The sequence below is a fragment of the Polypterus senegalus genome, chromosome 13, assembly GCF_016835505.1.
Source record: "Polypterus senegalus isolate Bchr_013 chromosome 13, ASM1683550v1, whole genome shotgun sequence".
NCBI lineage: Eukaryota > Metazoa > Chordata > Cladistia > Polypteriformes > Polypteridae > Polypterus > Polypterus senegalus.
Window position 1 is genome coordinate 66,914,565 of NC_053166.1, and position 20,766 is coordinate 66,935,330.

General features: G+C 37.4%; 1 protein-coding gene across 1 annotated transcript in view; it reads right to left on the bottom strand.

Moving 5' to 3' along the window:
* Positions 1-20,766, bottom strand: part of LOC120542286 (cationic amino acid transporter 2-like) — a 101,370-nt gene that overhangs the window by 23,563 nt on the left and 57,041 nt on the right. The window contains exons 9-12 of the mRNA XM_039774621.1: positions 18,788-18,927; positions 18,400-18,566; positions 16,052-16,160; positions 12,550-12,654 (exon numbers count right to left, since the gene is read on the bottom strand). Coding sequence (XP_039630555.1) covers positions 12,550-12,654; positions 16,052-16,160; positions 18,400-18,566; positions 18,788-18,927 — 521 coding nt within the window. The remainder of the gene's footprint in view (positions 1-12,549; positions 12,655-16,051; positions 16,161-18,399; positions 18,567-18,787; positions 18,928-20,766) is intronic.

Here is a 20,766-nt window from a genome sequence, read left to right on the forward strand (position 1 = left end):
GCAGCCACTGCGGCCCTTCAGAACTGACGTTGCTCACTCCTGATCTTAATAGTTCATCAGTTAAAATGTGCTGCCTAAAAATCAGTTAGGTCAGCCTGTCTCCTAGCATTACAGTCATTTGCCATTACTATCCATACAACAATACTTCTGTGCTGCTACGATTTAAAGGTTTAATTTGCTTATTTTCCACAGGTGGCCTTAGGATATAGTATTTGTCCTTAATGCATTTTGTCTTGATCTCTATGACCTGTGGATCAGTGATGACATAGAAAAGTATCTAAAGATTATTTGATCATTATTAATTACAGATTGGCGGCATGTTGGCACAGTGGTAGTGCTGCTGCCCCACAGTTAGGAGACCCAGGTTCGCTTCCCAGGTCCTCCCTGTGTGTAGTTTGCATGTTCTCCCCGCATCTGCGTGGGTTTCCTCCAACAGTCCAAAGACATGCAGGTTAGGTGCATTGGTGATTCTAAATTGTCGCTATAGTGTGTGTGTCCTGCCCAGGGTTTGTTTCCTGCCTTGTGCCCAGGGTTTGTTTCCTGCCTTGTGCCCTGTGTTGGCTGGGAATGGCTCCTGTGACCCTGTAGTTAGAATATAGCAGGATGGATAATTACAGATTTATCTTTAATTTTTCTGTTTTTATTTTAAATTCTCATTTTGTCTTAGCTCCATTGTCCCATTTTGTCCTCATTAAACCATATTGTCTTTTGCCTAAAATCAAAAATGTCATATATATCCGCTTCTATTCTCACGTCTTCCAATGTGAGCCTAGTTACACGTTCATTACATTTGTTAATGTGTGCCATAAACTTAGCAACAGCATGTGATGTGTGAATTCATCATGACAGACGATAACAACCTATGGACATAAATGACAGTGGGCCTTCCTTCTCATTCATGTTTCAACTAGTTTGCTACAGAAAACCCATCTAGATGACAGCCACCCTTCTGTTTAATAAGTCTAAGAAAATTTGTTGTCTTTATTTGAAATTTACACTTCTTACCCTAATTGCATATGACTTGTGTATTTTTGTGTAACACTGAAGCTACATAGTTTTATTGCAAAGAGCCTAAAAATTTCCTGCCTAGTTCCTTTCCTTTTAGCCTGAAATTTTCCAGTTTGCTTATAACATACATTCAAAATAAAATCCTTACACCTGTTTAATCCTAGTGAGGGTCAGGGAAGCCAGAGCCAATCAATCCCAGCAGAATCGAGTAGTAAGGCAGGGGACACCCCTAGATAGAGTGCATCTGTACCACAGAGCCCACTCACGCTCACCCGCACAAATAACAATCTTGAATTGCTGATTAACCTAACATACACATTTTTGGGATGTGGGGGAGTAGCAAGGGAAGTTTCAACACATACACTGGAAAACGTGCAAAGCCCCTGCATGCAGACAGTGACTAGGCCTAAGATTGCATCCCAGAAATGCTGAATCCATGAGGCAGTAGCCCTAACTACTCTGCCGCCCATTTGTGGCATGCATGTACATTAATTTTACTGGATGGCATACCAGAAGATTAAATGACATCAGCAACTGACAGAAGGTAAGAACACAGCGCACTTATGTTGTAGATGCAGCACCGTGGCATGTACTCAAATGCACAAATGCACTTTCAGACTATAGTTTTATTTTTTATAATGAAGTGTCCTACGTTGTGAGGGTCTTTGTCTGGTAACAGGTATTTTTGGGAAATTTAAGTTCACAGGTATATGTTTGCTTATTAAGGGGGTTAACAAACTAAAAGAGCCTCTGATTTCAGACATACTACATTGTATATTTTTGTTTTGTACAATTTTATCATCTAAAGGAAAAATTTACACAAAAGCAACTATTTGTATTTTTGTGCGCAATTATTGAAATACAGAAATCAAAGTATTTTTGAGCCTGTTTTTGGCAATAATAATAGCATGTTAATTTTTATAGTTTCACTGCTTTGCTTTTTGATTTTATGACTTTGAAAGCCAGTGGTACACAGTGTATTGTTATTTTGAATTTTTTAAGGGAAGTAAACTTCATTTGGATGTTTTATCTAATCAAATGTGGAACAAGTTACGAAGGGCAGCTATTATTAATACTATGCAAATAGAACACAATGTCATTGATGCCTTTGCTCCAATATTATTGTGTCAGACTCTATGCATTTGTTAATAAAATATTTAAAACTTAACACTATGCAATATATTTTTTCAGTGTTAAATTTATGCCACAATAACAAAATTAAATATTTTTTTAACTCAATAGCTCTTTCTTGGCTTTTCATTTTCTTGTGACATTTACAATTATGTTAATTAGTGGTCATCTTGTATTTATGTTTATTTCAGATATCTATGGAAACCATGTTTTAGTTATATGGCTAAGAAGTTTTGCTTATATAGCTGATAACATTAGATGGCGCTAAATCCACTTCAATCTGTTACTTCTTTTTACTCCAGAGCCATCAGTTTTATGTCATCCTTTCTGGTAAAGTACAATAATCCTTAAGGTCTTGTTTTGATCATTTTTTTTTTCAACAAGTTAATATCTTGATATCAATCACTTGATCTTTCAGAAATTGCAGAGCCAATTCTAATAATTAGAATATTATGTTTTGGAAGTAGGGAAAAAAGTCAAGTCAATTATGTTATTATTTTTGACATTTATGATCTGTCACTTGTAATATTTTCTGATCACGCTGTTATCTCTTCAAAGATCCAAGGCCCAGCCATTGACTCAATTCTAAGAGTGGGCCTAAAATATTTAAGCGTCCCATCCAGAGGTGATTTTCAATGTAATAATAGAACAGGATGCCGAGAATAGAAAGGTGAGTGTGTTTGAATATGTGCATTGGACTGTGCACGTATGTATAAATATGTTAATGTATATTTTTAAAATCATTATGTTTACTTAACCAGTGTGGTATGTTTCTAACCCTGTTGTCAAGATGAGATTATTTTAAATTGGCTAAATGTGTATGTCCAGTAATTGCAAATTGGTGTTTCATTCAAGAATTAGGCCATCCTATCCTGCCTTAAGCACAGATGTCTCTGGGAAAGGCCTTTAATGCCTTAGTCCATTTAATGACAAAATTTATAAAATTACAAGTAATTGCATCTTGCCTGAAGAAGGGGCCTGAGTTGCCTCGAAAGCTTGCATATTGCAATCTCTTTAGTTAGCCAGTAAAATGTGTCATTTTGCTTGACTTCTCACTACTTGCTGTCTTTGATGGCGACTTTGTCAGCATGCCTCATACACCTTTACTCCTCCTTGTGCATCTCACACTCGCACTTCTTGTTTCGTCATGTCACCAATGCCAAACTGACCAATCACACCAAAGCCAACCTGACGAATCAGATTACTCTGAGGGATTGGATTGCATATCTGTGTCATGTCATCTTTAGTGAATTATATGATACATTTGTTGTCATGATCCCAGAGAGTGGTAATGTGTTGAATTCTGATTGGACGTGAAGTAGGAATTTCAATGTACACTGTACACATAGCAATAGCAATACTGTGACTAATACTAGTACATGTTCCACTTGTTGTTATTAATTAAGGTGTATGTGGCTATCCATCAATTTTCAGCACCAACATTTTCATGTGCATTAACTTGTCAAAAGTTGACACTTTAAGTCTATGCACAAAGTAATGTCAATGTTTCAAGCAAACAGACTTTATGTATTACATTTTCCACAGTGCATACTATTGTGAAACACTTCAGAGGCAATTTTTTTAAACATGTTACACTGGCAATCAAAGTGATTTCCCGAGGGTGGAAGCCATGCACTGTGCAATCTAACATGTCACTTGATTGACTAAACAAAGGCTGTAAGACTTTATCATGCCTGGCAAACCTGATAAATTTAAGTGCTCACAAGCAGAAGGGATAAAATTACCAAGATGAGTGATGCATAGTTTGAAGTTCACAGGGATTACGTGTGATAAAGAATGTGTCAGCAACAGGTTAAGATGGAAAATAACTGTCAGGTCAGGTGCCATGGCACCTTATAACCTAAAACTATTAAAAGTTTGTGAACACTTAGTACAATTATATCAACTGATTAAAGATAATAGGAAAAAATAGCAGCTTTTGACTTCTCAGAAAAGTAAAAAGGAACTGGTGGAATTGTGGGTAAACTGTATTGTAATTCTTATCTTTAACAAACTCACGTTGATTTCTGAACAATTGTAACAGGCCCTTTCATGTTTCATTTGCAGCATTTTTGTAAACAACCATGTGATCTGTATACATGGAAAAAATCCTACCCTGTCTCATTCATTAAGATGTTACTTAATCATAAAATTAAACATGCTTTTTTTAATGAATTCTTAACACCAGATTCTTCAGCCTTTTGATCCCTGGAATAAAGCTTTTAGAAGGAGGGTTTTGTATTTAAGGATTAAAGTCGTTCAAATTCAGTTTTGAAACAGCAGGTAAGAGGAATTTTTAGGCATGTAGTTCATTAGTGACATTTCACTTTTTAACATTCTTTCTAATTTGTTGCAGTCAGATTATTTCATAATAGTGCAGAAATCCCCAATGCTTTAGTATTGATTTATGTACAGTGTTAATTATGAGTGTGGTCAGGTGGGAATAAAGATCAGGTCCAAAAAACAGTTGGGACATAAGCCAGGCTGTACAGTTTAATTCAAAGAAAAAAGACTGAAAACCAAAATATTGCACAGTGGCATCAAATAATGAAACACAAGCCATAGCTTTCAATTAATTCATAACTGCTGCTGAGATGAGTGGGTCTGGCTTTGGAGAAGGTTCGTCGTCTGGTCTGGCTCCTACCAAACAACAGTAACATTTATTTATATAGCACATTTTCATACAAATGGCGTATCTCAAAGTTCTTTACAAGATGAAAAAAGAAACATTTATATGAAACAAAAATATGATTAGGCATCAATATAAGCAACAAAGAATAAAGTTAGGTCAGATGGCCAAGAGGACAGAAAAAGCAAAAACAAAAAAAAACTCCAAATGGGCTGGAGAGAAAAAATACAAAATCTGCAGGGGCTTCAAGGCTAAGAGACCGTCCAGCCCCTACCGTATCAGCCTGACGAATTTCTATCGGTAAACTATTACAGATTTTAGGTGCATAACAGCAGAAGGCTGCCTCAGCACTTCTTTTAAGTTTAGCTGTTGAAATTAGAAGCAAACACTTATTCAAAGATCGAAGGTTACAACTGGTAGTGTAAGGTGACAGGAAATCCAAAATATAAGATGGAGCGAGATTATTTTAAGCTTTGTAAACCATAAGCAGTATTTAAAAGGCAATTCTGAATGGTATGGGTAACCAATGTAATGACATCAAAACTGAAGAAATGTGCTCAGGTTTTCTTTTCCTAGTTAAGATTCTGGCAGATGCATTCTGTACTTCTTGCAACCGATTGATATCTTTTTTGTTAGTCCTGAGAGGAGTGCATTGCAGTAACCTAGCCGGTTAAAAACAAAAGAGTGAACTAATTTTTCAGTATCTTGTAAAGTTATAAGGGATCTAACTTTTGCTGTATTCCTTAAGTGAAAAAATGCTATCCTAGTAATTTGATTTATATTTCTTTTAAAAATTAGGTCAGAGTCAATAATTGACCCTAAATTCTTTACCTCCTTGACTTTTAAGCCTTATGGATCAAGTTTATTTCTAATAGTCACACTATATACATTTTTGCTAATCACTAAGATTTCCGGATTTCTCCTTATTTGGTTTGAGAAAAGTTCTACACATCCACTGTTAGACTTTGGATCAGTGAACCAAGAGAGTCGGGGTCATCAGGCGCCATTGATAAATACAGTTGTGTGTCATCAGCATAGCTGTGGAAGCTCATGGTATGCCTTGAGATTATCTGACCTTAGATCAAAAAGAGCAGCGGACCCAGGATAGAGCCTTGTGGAACACCATACAGAATGACGTGTTTTCGAAGTATAATTACCACAACTAACAAAGAATTTTCTACCTCTTAGGTAGGATTCAAGCCAATTTAAGACACATCCAGAGAGGCCCACCTACTGACTAAGGCGATTTCTATGAATATTGTGATTAATGGTATCAAATGCTGCACTCAGATCTAAGAGGATGAGAACAGATAAACGGCCTCTGTCTGCATTTACCCGCAAGTCATTTACTAGTCAGTTTCTGTACTGTGATTTGTTCTGAAACCTGACTGAAACTTATCAAGAATAGCATTGTTATTGAGGTGGTCATTTAGCTGCCTTTTCTAGAATTTTATTTAAGAAAGGCAGGTTAGAAATTGGTCTAAAATTGTCAAAAACCGAGGAGTCTGAGGAGTGCCCTAACTGAGCACAGAGCTCTCTCAGAGCTAAGGAGGAAGAAGGAGATGATAATGTTAGTGACAGCACCCCTCCTCATCCCCAGAGTGGTACTGCATATCTCTGATGAGCCCAGAAGGTGTTCTCAGACGCACATGCATGGTGTAATATGGCGTAAGTTAAACAAAACCATCACAGAAACATAAACATCATAAGCCAGTTTAATTGCAAAGATATTGTATTAACTTATAATTGTATCAAAACCAAAAGAACAGCAAATGAGGCAAACATTTTATGAAATTATGTTAAGATGCAGCAGCGCAATGACACACACCCAAAGATACTGTGTGTTCATAGAAGACCCTTAATTTCCAAATTCAGGGTAAAAATAATGCAATCTTTTTTCATTCTTCATGTACTTTAAAAATAGAATGTACCTGTACTATACAATCCTGCTGTTTTTGTTTAAATATGTACATTATATTCCAGTAATAATTTAAGAAAATAGTAGTCTCATAGAAAATGTTACAATTTGGTTGAAGTCTAAAATATACAGTGTTAATATTCTTTTCACTGTCTCATTTTAATACTCATTCAGACTATATTAAGGATAATAAACAAAAGTCATATTCTACACTCCAAATACTGCTTGGCAGTTGTTTTTATATCCACACATTGTGTGCAGATTTATAAACTCCTTCATTGCTGAAAATGTGTTTTCAGTGTTGAAATATTTTAAAAAACAAAAAATTCTGTTTTGTCAAGTAAAAAGAGCTACCAAGAAAAGAGGGTGGCACAGCATTTAGCTATGTTGCCTCACAGATCCAGCGTCCTGGGGTTGAAACCTGCAAATAGCTGTTGGCATAAGCCCCCTGTGTCTGGGTGGACTCTCCACTTAGTATATCCTCCCATATGCCCAAAAGTGTGCAGGTTAAATTGAGGGTTGTTTTATGAATGATAAAAGAGGAGATATGTCTTAATAGCTCTAAGAGGACATAGCCATGCAAAGACCCCAACAGCAACATTATGTAAAAGTCACCAGACTAAAGCCACCCAGTCCATCCTTAGCTGACCACTCATCATTAGTGACACTGCATAACCCACTTACCAAGAACGCAGAGTTCCAAAAGGACATAATTGTAAAATAAAGATTTTCCAGAAGTTGGTTAGAAGAGAATTGAGAGGTGTCCACCAGGAGGTTAAAGCTATTTTTTTGCTCCACTAGTGCCTTATAAGAGGAGTCCAGCTATATAAGTAAAAGAAATAACACAGATAGAGCCAGGAGCAGGAAAATATAAGAATGAAAAGAATAACTGGAAAACAAAATCTTAGAAATAGAGTTGGAGACAAAGGACCGGATCAAAGTGAGAGGAAAAGAGTCCCAAAACATGGATAAGAGAGCATTACTTACATAGAGAGCTATAGCGCAAATGTTTTTTTTAGTGTGAGGTAGAGTAAAAAGTGATTGGTGCTTCCAATTTGACCTCATGTGTGTGAATGAGCCTTGCTACAGACTGCACCCTATCCAGAGCTGATTCCTGCCTTATGTCTGATGTTGCCAAGATGGTCTCCAACTCCCAGGGCACTCAGTTGAATTATGCATGTTTGAGACATTTATGTTTACCAAGAAAAAGGCACACATTGAACAGTGTTCTCTTAAAATCACTTCAGGACACCATCTGTACCTTGGTGTACTTTCCAACAATATTTCCATACAACCTACCTGTTTCCCATTGAAGTGTTGCAGGGAGCTGGAGCCTATGTAAGCAGCATTAGGTAGCACTCTGTATAACAGGGCACAGTCATGAAGACACCCGCAGTTACTCCCAGCAGGCCAATGTGCACATTTATGGGACACAGGGAAGGACGGAGAATTCACATGGAGTTGCTCACCGTGTCTAGGCTGAGAACTGAACCCAGCTCGTGGAAGCTGTGAGGCTTTAGCGTTAATATCACTGTGCCGCCATTCAGCCTAAGCTGTGTTATTTGCTTAGAATGAGATAACATAATTCCATTCTAATGTTCAATAATTTAAACGAGTATAAAATTAATTAACAAATAAGAATGAACAATGCCAAGAGTAAAAGAGAAAATCTTAAAAGTAACACATTCATTCACCTGCTTGCCACTTCCTGGGCATATTAAAACGTGCAATATATTTTAAGAATAATACTTCTGTGAACACAATAGTCTTCATTTTACTAATCAGAGTTCAAAGTCACGTCTGATTTAGTAAGCAGCATTACAAATATCAGCAGTAATGAGACCCAACCCTATTTTATTCCCTAGAAATAGCCCAGTCTTAGACAAGGAGAAGGTAGAGAAATGGCAGATAAAATATAAATCATTAATACAAGAAACAAATGTATGTCAACTCATCAAGTAAGAATAGTGCTTTGATCATACACATATAAGCTGTTTTAGTCTAATAATGAACAATCACCTATAGAAAACTACCAAAAAATTAACATGTTGCATATTTAAAAGTTAATATTAGTGTAATAAAATAGTTTTTAGCATTAAATGGGTTATCATAAATGTTAGGGACTAACTGGAGTTTCATAGTAAGAACTCCTTGTAACAGATGAGGCTCATGAAACAGTCGTTGATCTGCAGCCAATGTCAAAACACGTTTAGTTTAAGAGATTTAATGACCATTTACGGTGTGTAATGACACTGAACAATAAAATTAGGGGCTTCTTCTGTATCATGACAGCGCGCTTGCAAAGGCACTGTTTTCATTTAAGAATTTCTCACAAATGGCTCTGTCACCGAAGTTCTCCATCTGCCATGCTCATTTGTACCTCTGCTCGAGGATAATATTTAATTTGAAAGCAGACACACCAGTTTAGTGAATTTCATCTACACCACTGTAGCTGAAAATACAGCAAAAGGCACATCTGGCGTGATGCGGGTAGGATACAGATTAACTGGAGATTCATGAATTTCCGTGGATCAGTGGTACTTAAGGTGCGTTGGACCAAGGATCACTTTGCTCAAGTCAAATCTACACACTTGAGACTAATAGTCACTTGTTAGTGTAAGTCTACATGACATTTCCCAAATTGAATTTTACAAAAGGCATATACAGTATGTGAAAAATGCTAAGACTGAAATCCAGTTTTGTTGGATTTGTGTTTCTAAGTCCCAGATTTTAACCAGTTATCAAGACAAGAACTTTGATTAACAGCAGGCAGCCTGTCAGCCCTGATGCGTGCATCACTAATGGCATTGAGGTAAAAGACTGGTTTAACCAGACGTGAGCTCTCCGGACTGACATCAAAAGTGAGTTTAGAAGAGAGACCTGCACAGTGACTTGAGATCGGCTGCACTGGAGAGAAGACAGACACTTAAAGAAGTGTTGCATGTCACAGACAGACACAGAGAATTAGAAAGGGTGAGAGGCAAACAATTGGGACAGGAATATGTGAAACTGAAGCAAAAGTTGTTACTATCTGCAAGAAAGTTAGTGTTCTGTAGATCAGATAATGACCAACTGCCTTGATTATTACAAATAAATGCTTATGTGCATTTAACTTTACTCTGATGACTGTCAGCTTGTTGACCACTGGACATACACTTGGGTTTGATTCAACAAATGCAGATGGCAGAGTAAGTTATTATTATTGTGAGCATTAGGGAAAAATAAACAGGAAATGCTCAGTCTGGGACACATAAATGTCAATATCCAGACGATCAAGATAATACCAAAGCATCTCAGTGAAATGGTGCAAAAACAAATTTAAGATTATAGACAAGAGATTGATGCCAGAGACAAATCCTCAAACTTTCTCTTTAAAGCTTAAAGCAGAATTTTTTTTTTTGATCACAATATCCATCAAGGGATACTGGACACGGTGATCGCCACCATATTTATACCCATAGGTATTATAATGATGTCATGCACTGTGACAATTGTGGTCACATGGTCATTCCCAGTACATGCTTAAAAAAATAGCACCCAAAATGGCGTTGCAATAAATACAAATAGGGCAAAAAAAAAAACAACAAAATCAGCAGCTTTAAAATCACTGTAAATCCTTAAAATAACAATATATTTAGAATCTAAATATTTCAAAACATCATCATAAATTCAAACAATAATAAAGAAAAATGCATTAAAACCAAAAAAAAATTATAAAGAAATATACTTATTGACAGCTGTGAATCTGAGTTTGGACTCCTCTGTTAAATGAATATGGCTCATTCCTGTAATGTATTTTTATTATTGTTTGTCATTTCATCAAATTTAAAAATAGTGGTGGCTCCGAGGCTAAGGATCTGCACTGGTATCCTGAAGGTTGCTGGTTCGAATCCCTGTCACTGCCACCAGAGAGCCTTTGATCAAGACCCTTAACCTGCAATTGCTCCAGGGGTGCTGTACAATGGCTGACCCTGTGCTCTGACCCCAACGGGTATGCGAAAACTAACAAATTCCTAATACGAGAAATTGTATAAGGTGAAATGAAGAACAAAAAAAAAATATTTTGATGTCACAATGGGGAAAATCTTAAAAGGGTGTTTGCCATAGTCGCCATTGTTTTGCAGTTTTTGTTTGAAGACCCCCGGCTATAATATATTTAGCATCAACGGTTGTTGGTAGTGATATAGTCTAAGTGTCATCACCATGTAAAACGAGATTGTGTCATCTTATTTAAGTCAATGGCGTGGTTTTACTTAAAAGAAAAAAAAAACAAAAGCTATATTAGTGCGAGTTAGGAACAAAAGAACAGATAATCTATGGACATTTTTGGTAAAGCTGGTTTAAGGATTGTGGATCGCTGATTCCCTCCTGACTTCTGTCTCCTCTGTTTTCAATCCTGTTTTTGTGCCTTCCATGTCCTGTGTTAGGACTGATGGAAAAGGTAGAGCCAAAAAGCTGTTTAATTAGATGGACATTGAAATAAACACAGATTGAATTGGAGAGACAAAAAGGCAGGCATCAAAAAATGAACAAAATGAAATTTGGAAAAAGCAATTGCCAACATCGTATACAAAGTCAAAGTATTTTCTCAGTAATATATGTCTTTTCTCTGATTGTTATCTTCGATCCAACACATGGATGTAAGGTAAACAAGGCAACAATTTTATAAAGGTAAGCCTAATCAAGTCACACGTCACAATGCTCATGACCACTACTGCTCTTGGCTCTAGAACATCATTTCTATCGACAACAGAGTGGCAAACAGAACAAGACAAAGAGGTCAAACATTTCACCGTCACAAGGAGAGAAAAACAGTCCAAACAGTAAAATGACATGTAAATGATATCATAAATACAAATTTAGAATAACACCATCCTGGTGTTTTTACTCACAGAATCTTTCAGCATTTTCCAGATCACTGTCTCTTTCTGGCGTGATCGGAATAACTAAACATACAGCATTGCAACAATTTGCAACATGCTATGGTGCTGCTGAGTCAGCCCTAATCCTTTTGATTTGAGTCTCATGCTAACATTCTCAAATCGAAATAACTGTATAGACTTCTCACATATACTGTATTTTTTTCTCCTAATACTCCAATAATGCCTTCAATATTGTAAACAGTTTCAGAGGACCACCTGATTGGCATTGGGAAGTCTGAAGTCCTACAGAATACACCCAGATCAAAGAGAGAAGGAGAGTCACTTTGGAATCTGTGGCACTATTCCTGCATCCTAAAGAGTTTAACCCTTCCTTTGCCATCCCTTTAGTGACCATACCCTGGCACCCCTTTCAAACTGGACATTACTAATTAGGATCATCTAGATAGCTATCAATCGATCCATTTTTAAACCCATTTAGTAAAGGAGGGGTCAAAACTCAAATTGGCAGCATTGGCACAAGGTAAGAACCAACCCTGAAATGGATGTTAAATTAATCAAAAACACAGCATTTTGGGTAGTCTTGGCTGTTTATAGCCTTAATTTTAAATGTGCCAAATTTCTTCTAGGCATGACTTGAAATGTTGCACATGCTGAATGTTATGGCAGTGCATGTAATGGTGAACTGTAAATAAAAGGTGGCATGCTTCTATAATGATAAAGGTATCATTTGCAAATATACATTCCAAAGTGCCATAGAAGAGGAGAGGCCGTGATATTTCATTGCAATAAAACTGCTTTAAAATGCTTACTTCTGCCAGCCCTCTCGTTTGGAATCCCAAAAGTCATCATTTCACATGTGATGAACATCAGATCAGCAGGATTTGTGCATTGCTCCTTTGTTTGTACCTAAGTGCCCCTAGATGACCGGATCCCTGGTGAAACAGGAGTTCATGGTTCTTTTTCTTTTTCTTTTACAATACCTTCATCTATTTTGATTGTCTCCACGTTGAGCTGCTGCGGGGTCCTGGGCATTTGTTTTCTCTGCTCGCTGTGAAAAACTCCATAAGCAAAATAAATGGCCAGTCCTGTGGAGAAATAGTATAAAATTTTAGAAATACTGGATTATGGTGCAATGATGACTTCCAAATATTAAGCCATTCAAGTTCAAAATTATAATGTTGATAGAAATACAAACTTACTTAGGCTGAATTGGAAAAAATACAACCTCATTTACAGCAAATAACAGAAGTGTGTGCTAGGTGTGTGTGTGTGTGTGTGTGTGTGTGTGTGCGTGCCCTGTGGTGGGCTGGCACCCTGCCCAGGGTTTCTTTCCTGCCTTGCACCCTATGTTGGCTGGGATTGGCTCCAGCAGACCCCAGTGACCCTGTAGTTAGGATATAGCGGGTTGGATGATGGATGGATAAAACGATTTATTACACTGAAAAGGCTCCATTAGTGAATTCCAGGACGATTTCTACTTTGTATAATGCACTAAAGTAGAGAAAACTCTAAAATAATAGCTATTATTAATAGTTATTCCCATTTTTACATAAGGTCACTATTTTTTTTTGACTAGACTTGAGCACTTTGAGCTACTGTTTGTATGAAAATGTGCTATATACATAAATGTTGTTGTTGTTGTTGTAGACTTCTCCAGTAGACGTTTCAGCATGAATGCCTTTCCTGATACCTGACTTATAACACCAACTATTACTACAGATTCTTTACTACTACTTTTGGAGCCAATTAGGAGTGATGACTTAGCATTTGTTTCCCTAATTTTTTTAATCTAGTAACTTCCCAATGGTATTTCTCACAAGTGAAAGCAGGAGCAGCCAATATTGTAAATAATTTTACATTCTTAAAATGAAAGACACTGTAGATTCCTGGTGTCTTCACAAACTCTTAAAAAGTAAGGTACAATCATTTCCTCTATTCATTTTCTGAATCTTGTTAAGCCAATCTTACATTATAATGAGCTGAACCTATTCCAAGGCAAGGGACACCAGCCCATCAAACAGGGCACTAACACACACACATACGCATGCACTCAGTTACACCTTGCTATTTAAATACACAGTGGACACTTACTGTATATAAACGCAGTGACTCAGCTAACAATTGAACGTAAATGTCTCAAGTTGATAGGCAGTGGTGCTAAACGTCGCGCTAGCATGCCACTATCATCCATTTCCCTGGTTATACTGTACTACTACAGTGCCATGGGTGGTCAAGTAGCACCATGGATGACACAGATGCCAACCTTGAACTGGATGCTAACAGGTCACTCAGAAGAACACACTCACCATACTGTACCAGTTTTAGAGTAACTAGATAAACTAACATGAGAATCTTTGGGATGTGAAAGAAAATAAATTGGAGCACATAGAGAACCTCCTCACACTTAAGGATAATGAAACTCGGGTCGATTGAGCTGCTGCAGCACTAACCCTTGTGTCATCAGGAAACCTTAAATTGCACACCTAATCTTTTTTAAATAATGCTGAACCTCACTGCTGTTAATAAACTGTAAGAAAATGCCTTGAAACATTTTGTCTAACTATGTGATCACCAAGTATGAGTATTATTAATGCTAAAAAATAGAGAACTGAGAAATATTATTATTAAGTAATTTATTTTTCAAGATTATAAATGAGAGTCTTGTAAACCTGAATTGCATTTAGACAAAGTATCTATCTAAGAAGGTTATGTTATGTTTTGTTGTGTTACATCATGTAATGTTATGTCATGTTATGCTATGTTGCATAATTAGTTTGTAATTCTTAAATATGGAACAATTTGTTAATAGCTTATGAACAAGTATCAGTTTCCTAGCCTTGCTGGCCAACTATTAGCTAATTCTTATAAATGCAAAACAAAGCAATAATCAAATGTATTTTGACACATTTAACAAATATAGAGTAATTGACATCTACCTACTGCACTCACCAGCCATTTTATTAGATACACCTGTTCAACAGCTTGCTAACACAAATATCTAATCAGCCAATCACATGACAGCAACTCAATGCATTTAGGCATGTAGACACTGCCAGAATGAACCTGCTGAAGTTCAAACTGAGCATCAGAATGGAGAAGAAAGCTGATGACTTGTTGGTGCCAGACAGGCTGGTCTGATTATTTCTCAAACTGCTGATCTACTGGGATTTTCACTCACAACCCTCTGATAGAAAGGCAAAAGTAACTCAAATTGCCACTCATTACAAACAAGGTATTCAGAAAAGCATCTCTGACACAACACATTGAACCTTGAAGCAGTTGGACTACAGCAGCAGGAGACCACACCGGGTGCCACTCCTTTCACTTAAGAGCAGACAACTGAGGATACAATCCGCCCATTCTCACCAAAATTGGACAACAGAAGACTGGAAAGCCATTGGTTGGTTGAGTCTTGATTCCTGCTGTGCCATTCTGATGGTAGGGTCAGAATTTGGTGTCAAAAACAAAGCATGGATCCATCCAGCTTTGCGTCAACAGTTCAGGCTGGTGGTGGTGGTGCAATGGTGTAGGGGATATTTTCTTGGCACACTTTGTGCCCCTTAGTACCAAATGTGCATTGTTTAAATGCCACAGCCACAGCCTACCTAAGTATTGTTGCTAACCAAGTCGAAACCTTTATGACCGCAGTGTACCCATCGGGTACTTCCAGCATGCCATGTCACTAAGTTCAAATTGTTTCAAACTAGTTTCTTGAACATGACAGTTCGCTGTACTCAAATGGCCTTCACAGTCACCAGATTGTAATTCAATAGAGCACCTTTGGGATGTGGTGGAACAGGAGAGTCACATCATGGATGTGCAGCCAAAACATCTGCAACAACTGTGTGATGCTGTCATGTCGACCAAAATCCTTGAGGAATGTTTCCAGCACCTTTTTGAATCTATGCAATGAAGAAGTACAGAAGTTCTGAAGGCAAGGGGCGTCCGACCTGGTACTAGCAAGGTTTACCTAATAAAGTGGCCAGTGAGTGTATATTCTTAATTGTTGCACATTTGCATATAGTTATTAGTAAGCCAGCCTCCTCATGGAATTTAAACACATGAAACTTTTTTTAAGTGCTCATTAAGAGCATTAATGAGAAATGAGACAATGAGAGGTGCAACAAAAGTAGGAGAGATATCATAGAAAGTACAGGAAAGCAGGCTGAAATAGTATGGACATGTGAAAAGAGGCGACAATGAATATGGGGGCAAAAGAGTGATAGGAATGGAAGAGAATCACAGGGGAAGGCTGAAGTGTAGGTGGATAGGAAAAGTGAAAGAAAACCTGAAGGATAAGTGCTTGACTTGTGAAGAGGTGCAGGACCAAGCTGTTTGGAGAAGGCAGATCAAACACATTGACCCGACACAAAAGTGAGAAAACAGGAAGAAGAATTCAGAGGTGCTTATAAAATGTTTGGACTCTTAATTTGTTGAACTGAAAGCATTAATATAAGCCAAGATAAGTGCCAGAATCCTCACCTATTCCCATCCAGACAGCGTAGCGAATCCAAGTATCAGCACCCAGCTGCACCATGAGGTACACATTCACAAAACAGCTCACGATGGGAAGAAGGGGCAAACAGGGAACCTGGAAGATTAAGGGATTAGTTTGTATTACAGTGATAGAAAAATGAACTTGTGACACTGGATTTTCATATTATTTTTGTTTTAAAGCCATAGATAGATTCAAATCACATGCATTTAGTACTTTCTTCTACTTAGCTTGGATTTTCATCTCCTGACCAATGTATTCTTACTACTCTACTAAAAATTATGTGACTGAGAGGACCAACTCAGTACTAACATTTTTTTTTTGTATTGTTAGCTTTCATTGATTTTTCTAAAATGCCATAATGTAATGCTTATCCATCAATCGATCCCTTACTGATCAATTTCAGGGCTGTGGGAAGACAACATTTGTGCCAGTAGGACTGGCCAGCTCTGAATGGAGCAGTGCTTTGTTGTAGGTCACATAAACACAACTGAATTTACAGAAACCAGATATACTAGCAGCGTTTTTGGGGGCTGTAATCAAAATGGCAGCCAAGAGCTGTCAGTCCACAATGTTACCAGGATGCCTGAGGGTGCAAGTACACATCTTTGTCGATAGTTGAATGTTGCAAGGGCTCTCTTTTTATTTCAGCAGTGGGTGTGATTTTCAGTAGTGACAGTGTTGAGGAGTGCTCAGTGCATCTGATGTTTTAAAGTCACCATTGAGCAGTTTAATTAGTTAGGGTGGGCTTGTTTAACCCCTTCGTCCATTCACCAAACCTAAAACATAATATGACCCATCTTTTGTTTCAGTGAGGTTACAAACGTTCCCATTGCAACTCCTTAAATGTTGTCTCGCCACAGCATGAAATTATATACGTATAAGTGAAGACCTGCACCCTCCTTAAGAAAACATCTGCTCAAATCGGCTTTGCTTTAAATAAATTTCTGTCAGGACAGGATTTCTCTTCAAGTCCGATATGAACATAACAGTATCTTTATATACTCTTTGTTTGTATATAAAGGAAGGCTTACCAAAAGAAAGTTTTTTTCCTTCGACAATGCAGTACAATTCAGGTCCTGGCTTGAATACTCACTTACCTAATGTCTTATTCAAGTTTATTTTATTCTTTGTGAATATGATGAATTTCAAACTCTCTTAACTTGTTTGTGTCTATTGTATAGCTGGATGATAATCTGTGCCCCTCAAATGATGCAGTGTGATCAAAAAATATGGTGAATGTTAAAATAAAAAAAATGATTACAGTAAAAGACACATTGCCATTGATCCCCCTCAAAATACTCCTTTTGCTTTGAACACACTTATCCCATCATTCTAGTCACTTTCTGAAGCAGTTCTGGAAGTCCTCTTTCGTGAGTGTCTTTAGTTGCGCTATCGTGGTTACCTTGATGTCCTGTGTGTCAATCAAGATCCAACATCAAGGTGAGGATGACTGCATTTTTGACCTCAATAAGTTTGTACCAAGGAACACTAATATTATAATGGCTTATTAGAGTGTGTGAAAAACGATGTGCTTAGAAACCGACCTGAGAAATAGGCAAACAGTTTCATTCTCCATCATGACAACACTTCATGTCACACATTGCTTCTGGCATGGCAATCACAGGATCTCACACTGTATGACTTCTGGCTCTTCCCCAAAGTCAAAATGACCAGGAAAGATAAATGTTTTGAATCGATTCAGGACATCGATGCAACCACAACAGCGCAACTAAAGGCAATCGTGTAAGAGTACTTCCAGAACTGCTTCAGAAAGTAGCAAGAAGCAAGGAGGAGTATTTTGAGGAGGATTAATGGGAATGTGTGTTTTACTGTGATATATATATAGATTTTTTAATTTAAACATTCAACAGGGCGGCACGGTGGCGCTGCTGCCTCACAGTTAGGAGACCTGGGTTCACTTCCCGGGTCCTCCCTGCGTGGAGTTTGCATGTTCTCCCCGTGTCTGCATGGGTTTCCTCCGGGTACTCCAGTTTCCTCCCACAGTCCAAAGACATGCAGGTTAGGTGCATTGGCGAATCTAAATTGTCCCTAGTGTGTGCTTGGTGGGTGTGCGTGTGCGCGCCCTGCGGTGGACTGGCATCCTGCCCAGGGTTTGTTTCCTGCCTTGCGCCCTGTGTTGGTTGGGATTGGCTCCAGCAGACCCCCGTGACCCTGTAGTTAGGATATAGCAGGTTGGATAACGGATGGATGGACATTCACCATATTATTGGATCACACCTCGTAGATGATACTTTTTTAATAGAAAATCTAAAACAGGCGTCACAAACAGATTTTTTTAGAGATAAAGTGTAAGTAAAAAATTGCAAATCACCATGAATGCTGCTCTTTTTTGACTTTGTGGTTGTCTCCAGATGACAAAGATTCCAACAATTAAAAGAAAAAGTAAAATAGTAACACAGGCAATGGTCCAGGCTTGTTTCTCCAGTAAGTAATTTATTGCTTTAGTAAGAAGCACACTCAAGGCAATAACCAGGACCACTGAAAAACAGAAAACATCAGTTATGACACTGCCAAAAGGGAATAGCAGGAATCAGAAACTATCGGAATTATTCATAAATGTTTCAGCGAATAATAATATCACAGCCATCAGACTATTTCTAAATTGGATTAACTATAGTCACTTTTATATTGGTTTCTTTCTGTTTTACAAACATTTCACTTATAATATAAAGTATGATATGGAAATATTTCATTTTCACCTGTGAACCCTGTGATACCAGTCACAAGTCTGGAGCTTTTTGGAGTTGGGTGCTGAGGAGGATTTAGGAAGGAAAGCTTAGATGCTCCAGTTAGTGTCTTGTTGTCCTCTAAAATGTCCACAGTAGGGTCCCTTCGATACCTGCATGAATGAAACAAATAAAATGTAGAGAAGAGTATTGTAGCACCACAGTAATCTTAATGTACTCAAATGTTATATTTATTTTGAAGGTAAACATTACAGTATATCTGAAAAAGCACTTTTAATACTTAAAAAAGGAAAGCTCCATGATCATACTGTCCCTACTAAAATTAAATGTTAGAAATAATTCCAGTTTATTCTGGAATGAGGAAATTTTTCTTAACAGATGGCCACTCAAACAACTTGGACCCTACAGTGAGATCTGTTGCGATAATAGACTGAATGGTCACCTCTTATTTTTATAAATTGTCAATATTTTTAACTATCCAGCAACTGCATTTCACACACTTCACAATGCACATTGCAGCAACCAAGTGCAGTTTTAAACCCTCAGATAAACTTTTCGTATTATACAAGTTAACCTTAGGAATTACAAAATGACATTTTACTTTCATTTACTAGATTTACAAACTAAGATGAGTATAATAGGTGAAAGGGAATAGTAACAAACAAGTGACAAACTGCATTACATTTCAATACAATGTAGAAGAAACATTTGCACTTTATTTAGTTAAATGACATCAGCATAATATGAATTTCCCCTTGGGATTAATAAAGTATCTATCTATCTATCTATCTGTCTATCTATCTATCTATCTATCTATCTATCTATCTATCTATCTATCTATCTATCTATCTATCTAATATTAATGAACGGAGATAAAAAAAGCCACATGCTCCTCTAATGCAATATATCTGTCTAATCATCACAAATGACCTTGAACTCTAGCTTGATATTGTCTGAAGTTCCCACTATTACTGCATTAAGTAAAAGTAGTTCTGTTGAGGTGCTTAACGGGATGCAAGTGTTTTGACCAATGTGGTCTGAGATTTTTCAGCTAAAGAAGACGCAGGTTTGAAAGTCTTTATAATCACTAATCATGATGTCAGAAAGTGGAAATGTGTTGCATGTTGATCAGCTATTATAAGTTATAATTGAATTCATCTGTAAATCTTTTTCTCCTCTTTTATAAAGTCAGGTGGCACGGTGGTGCAGTGGTAGTGCTGCTGCCTCTTAGTAAGAAGAGCATTGGTTCACAATCCGGGTCTTCTCGCCGTGGAGTTTGCATGTTTTTCTTGTGTCTGTGTGGATTTCCTCCGGGTTCTCTAGTTTCTTCCCACAGTCCAAAGACATGCAGGTTAGGTGATTTGATAATCCTAAATTGGTTCTAGAGTGTAGTTGGGGTGTGAGTATTCACCCTTCGATGGACCAGCGCCCTATCCAGGGTTTGTTCCTGCCTTGTGCCCTATACTAGCTGGGATAGGCTCCAGGAGACCTCCGCAACCCTGTTCAGGCATAAGCGGGTTAGAAAATGACTGGCTTTTATAAGGTAATCTCGATGTCTTCTCTGTGTCCATTTCTGCGAAGGCTTTATAAAAAAAGTTCATTTTTTACATTTTCTTTTGATACCATTTTGTTTGAAAAACGGGTGAGGCTATGTTGTGCATTTTGCCTTGTTCCTTACCTAGGTAACATTTCCCACAATTCAACAGAATGTTGCAGCAATAAAAATAATTGATGCAACTATTTAATTGTCACCCTTTTTACTTCTAATTTACCCAAGATTGGATAAAAGCCTGCGAACTCCTTGTTGATCATTTGTTTGTATTTTCTGGTTTTCTCTAACATTTGAATATAGGATTGCCTTCTATTTAAAGGAATACTCAACCCAGAAATGATATTTTTTATATGTTACTTATCACATGTAGTTTGTACTGACGACCAAGAAAATTTAATAATTTCAAATGATGTGAAAAATTTTTATAAAAAAAATTAAA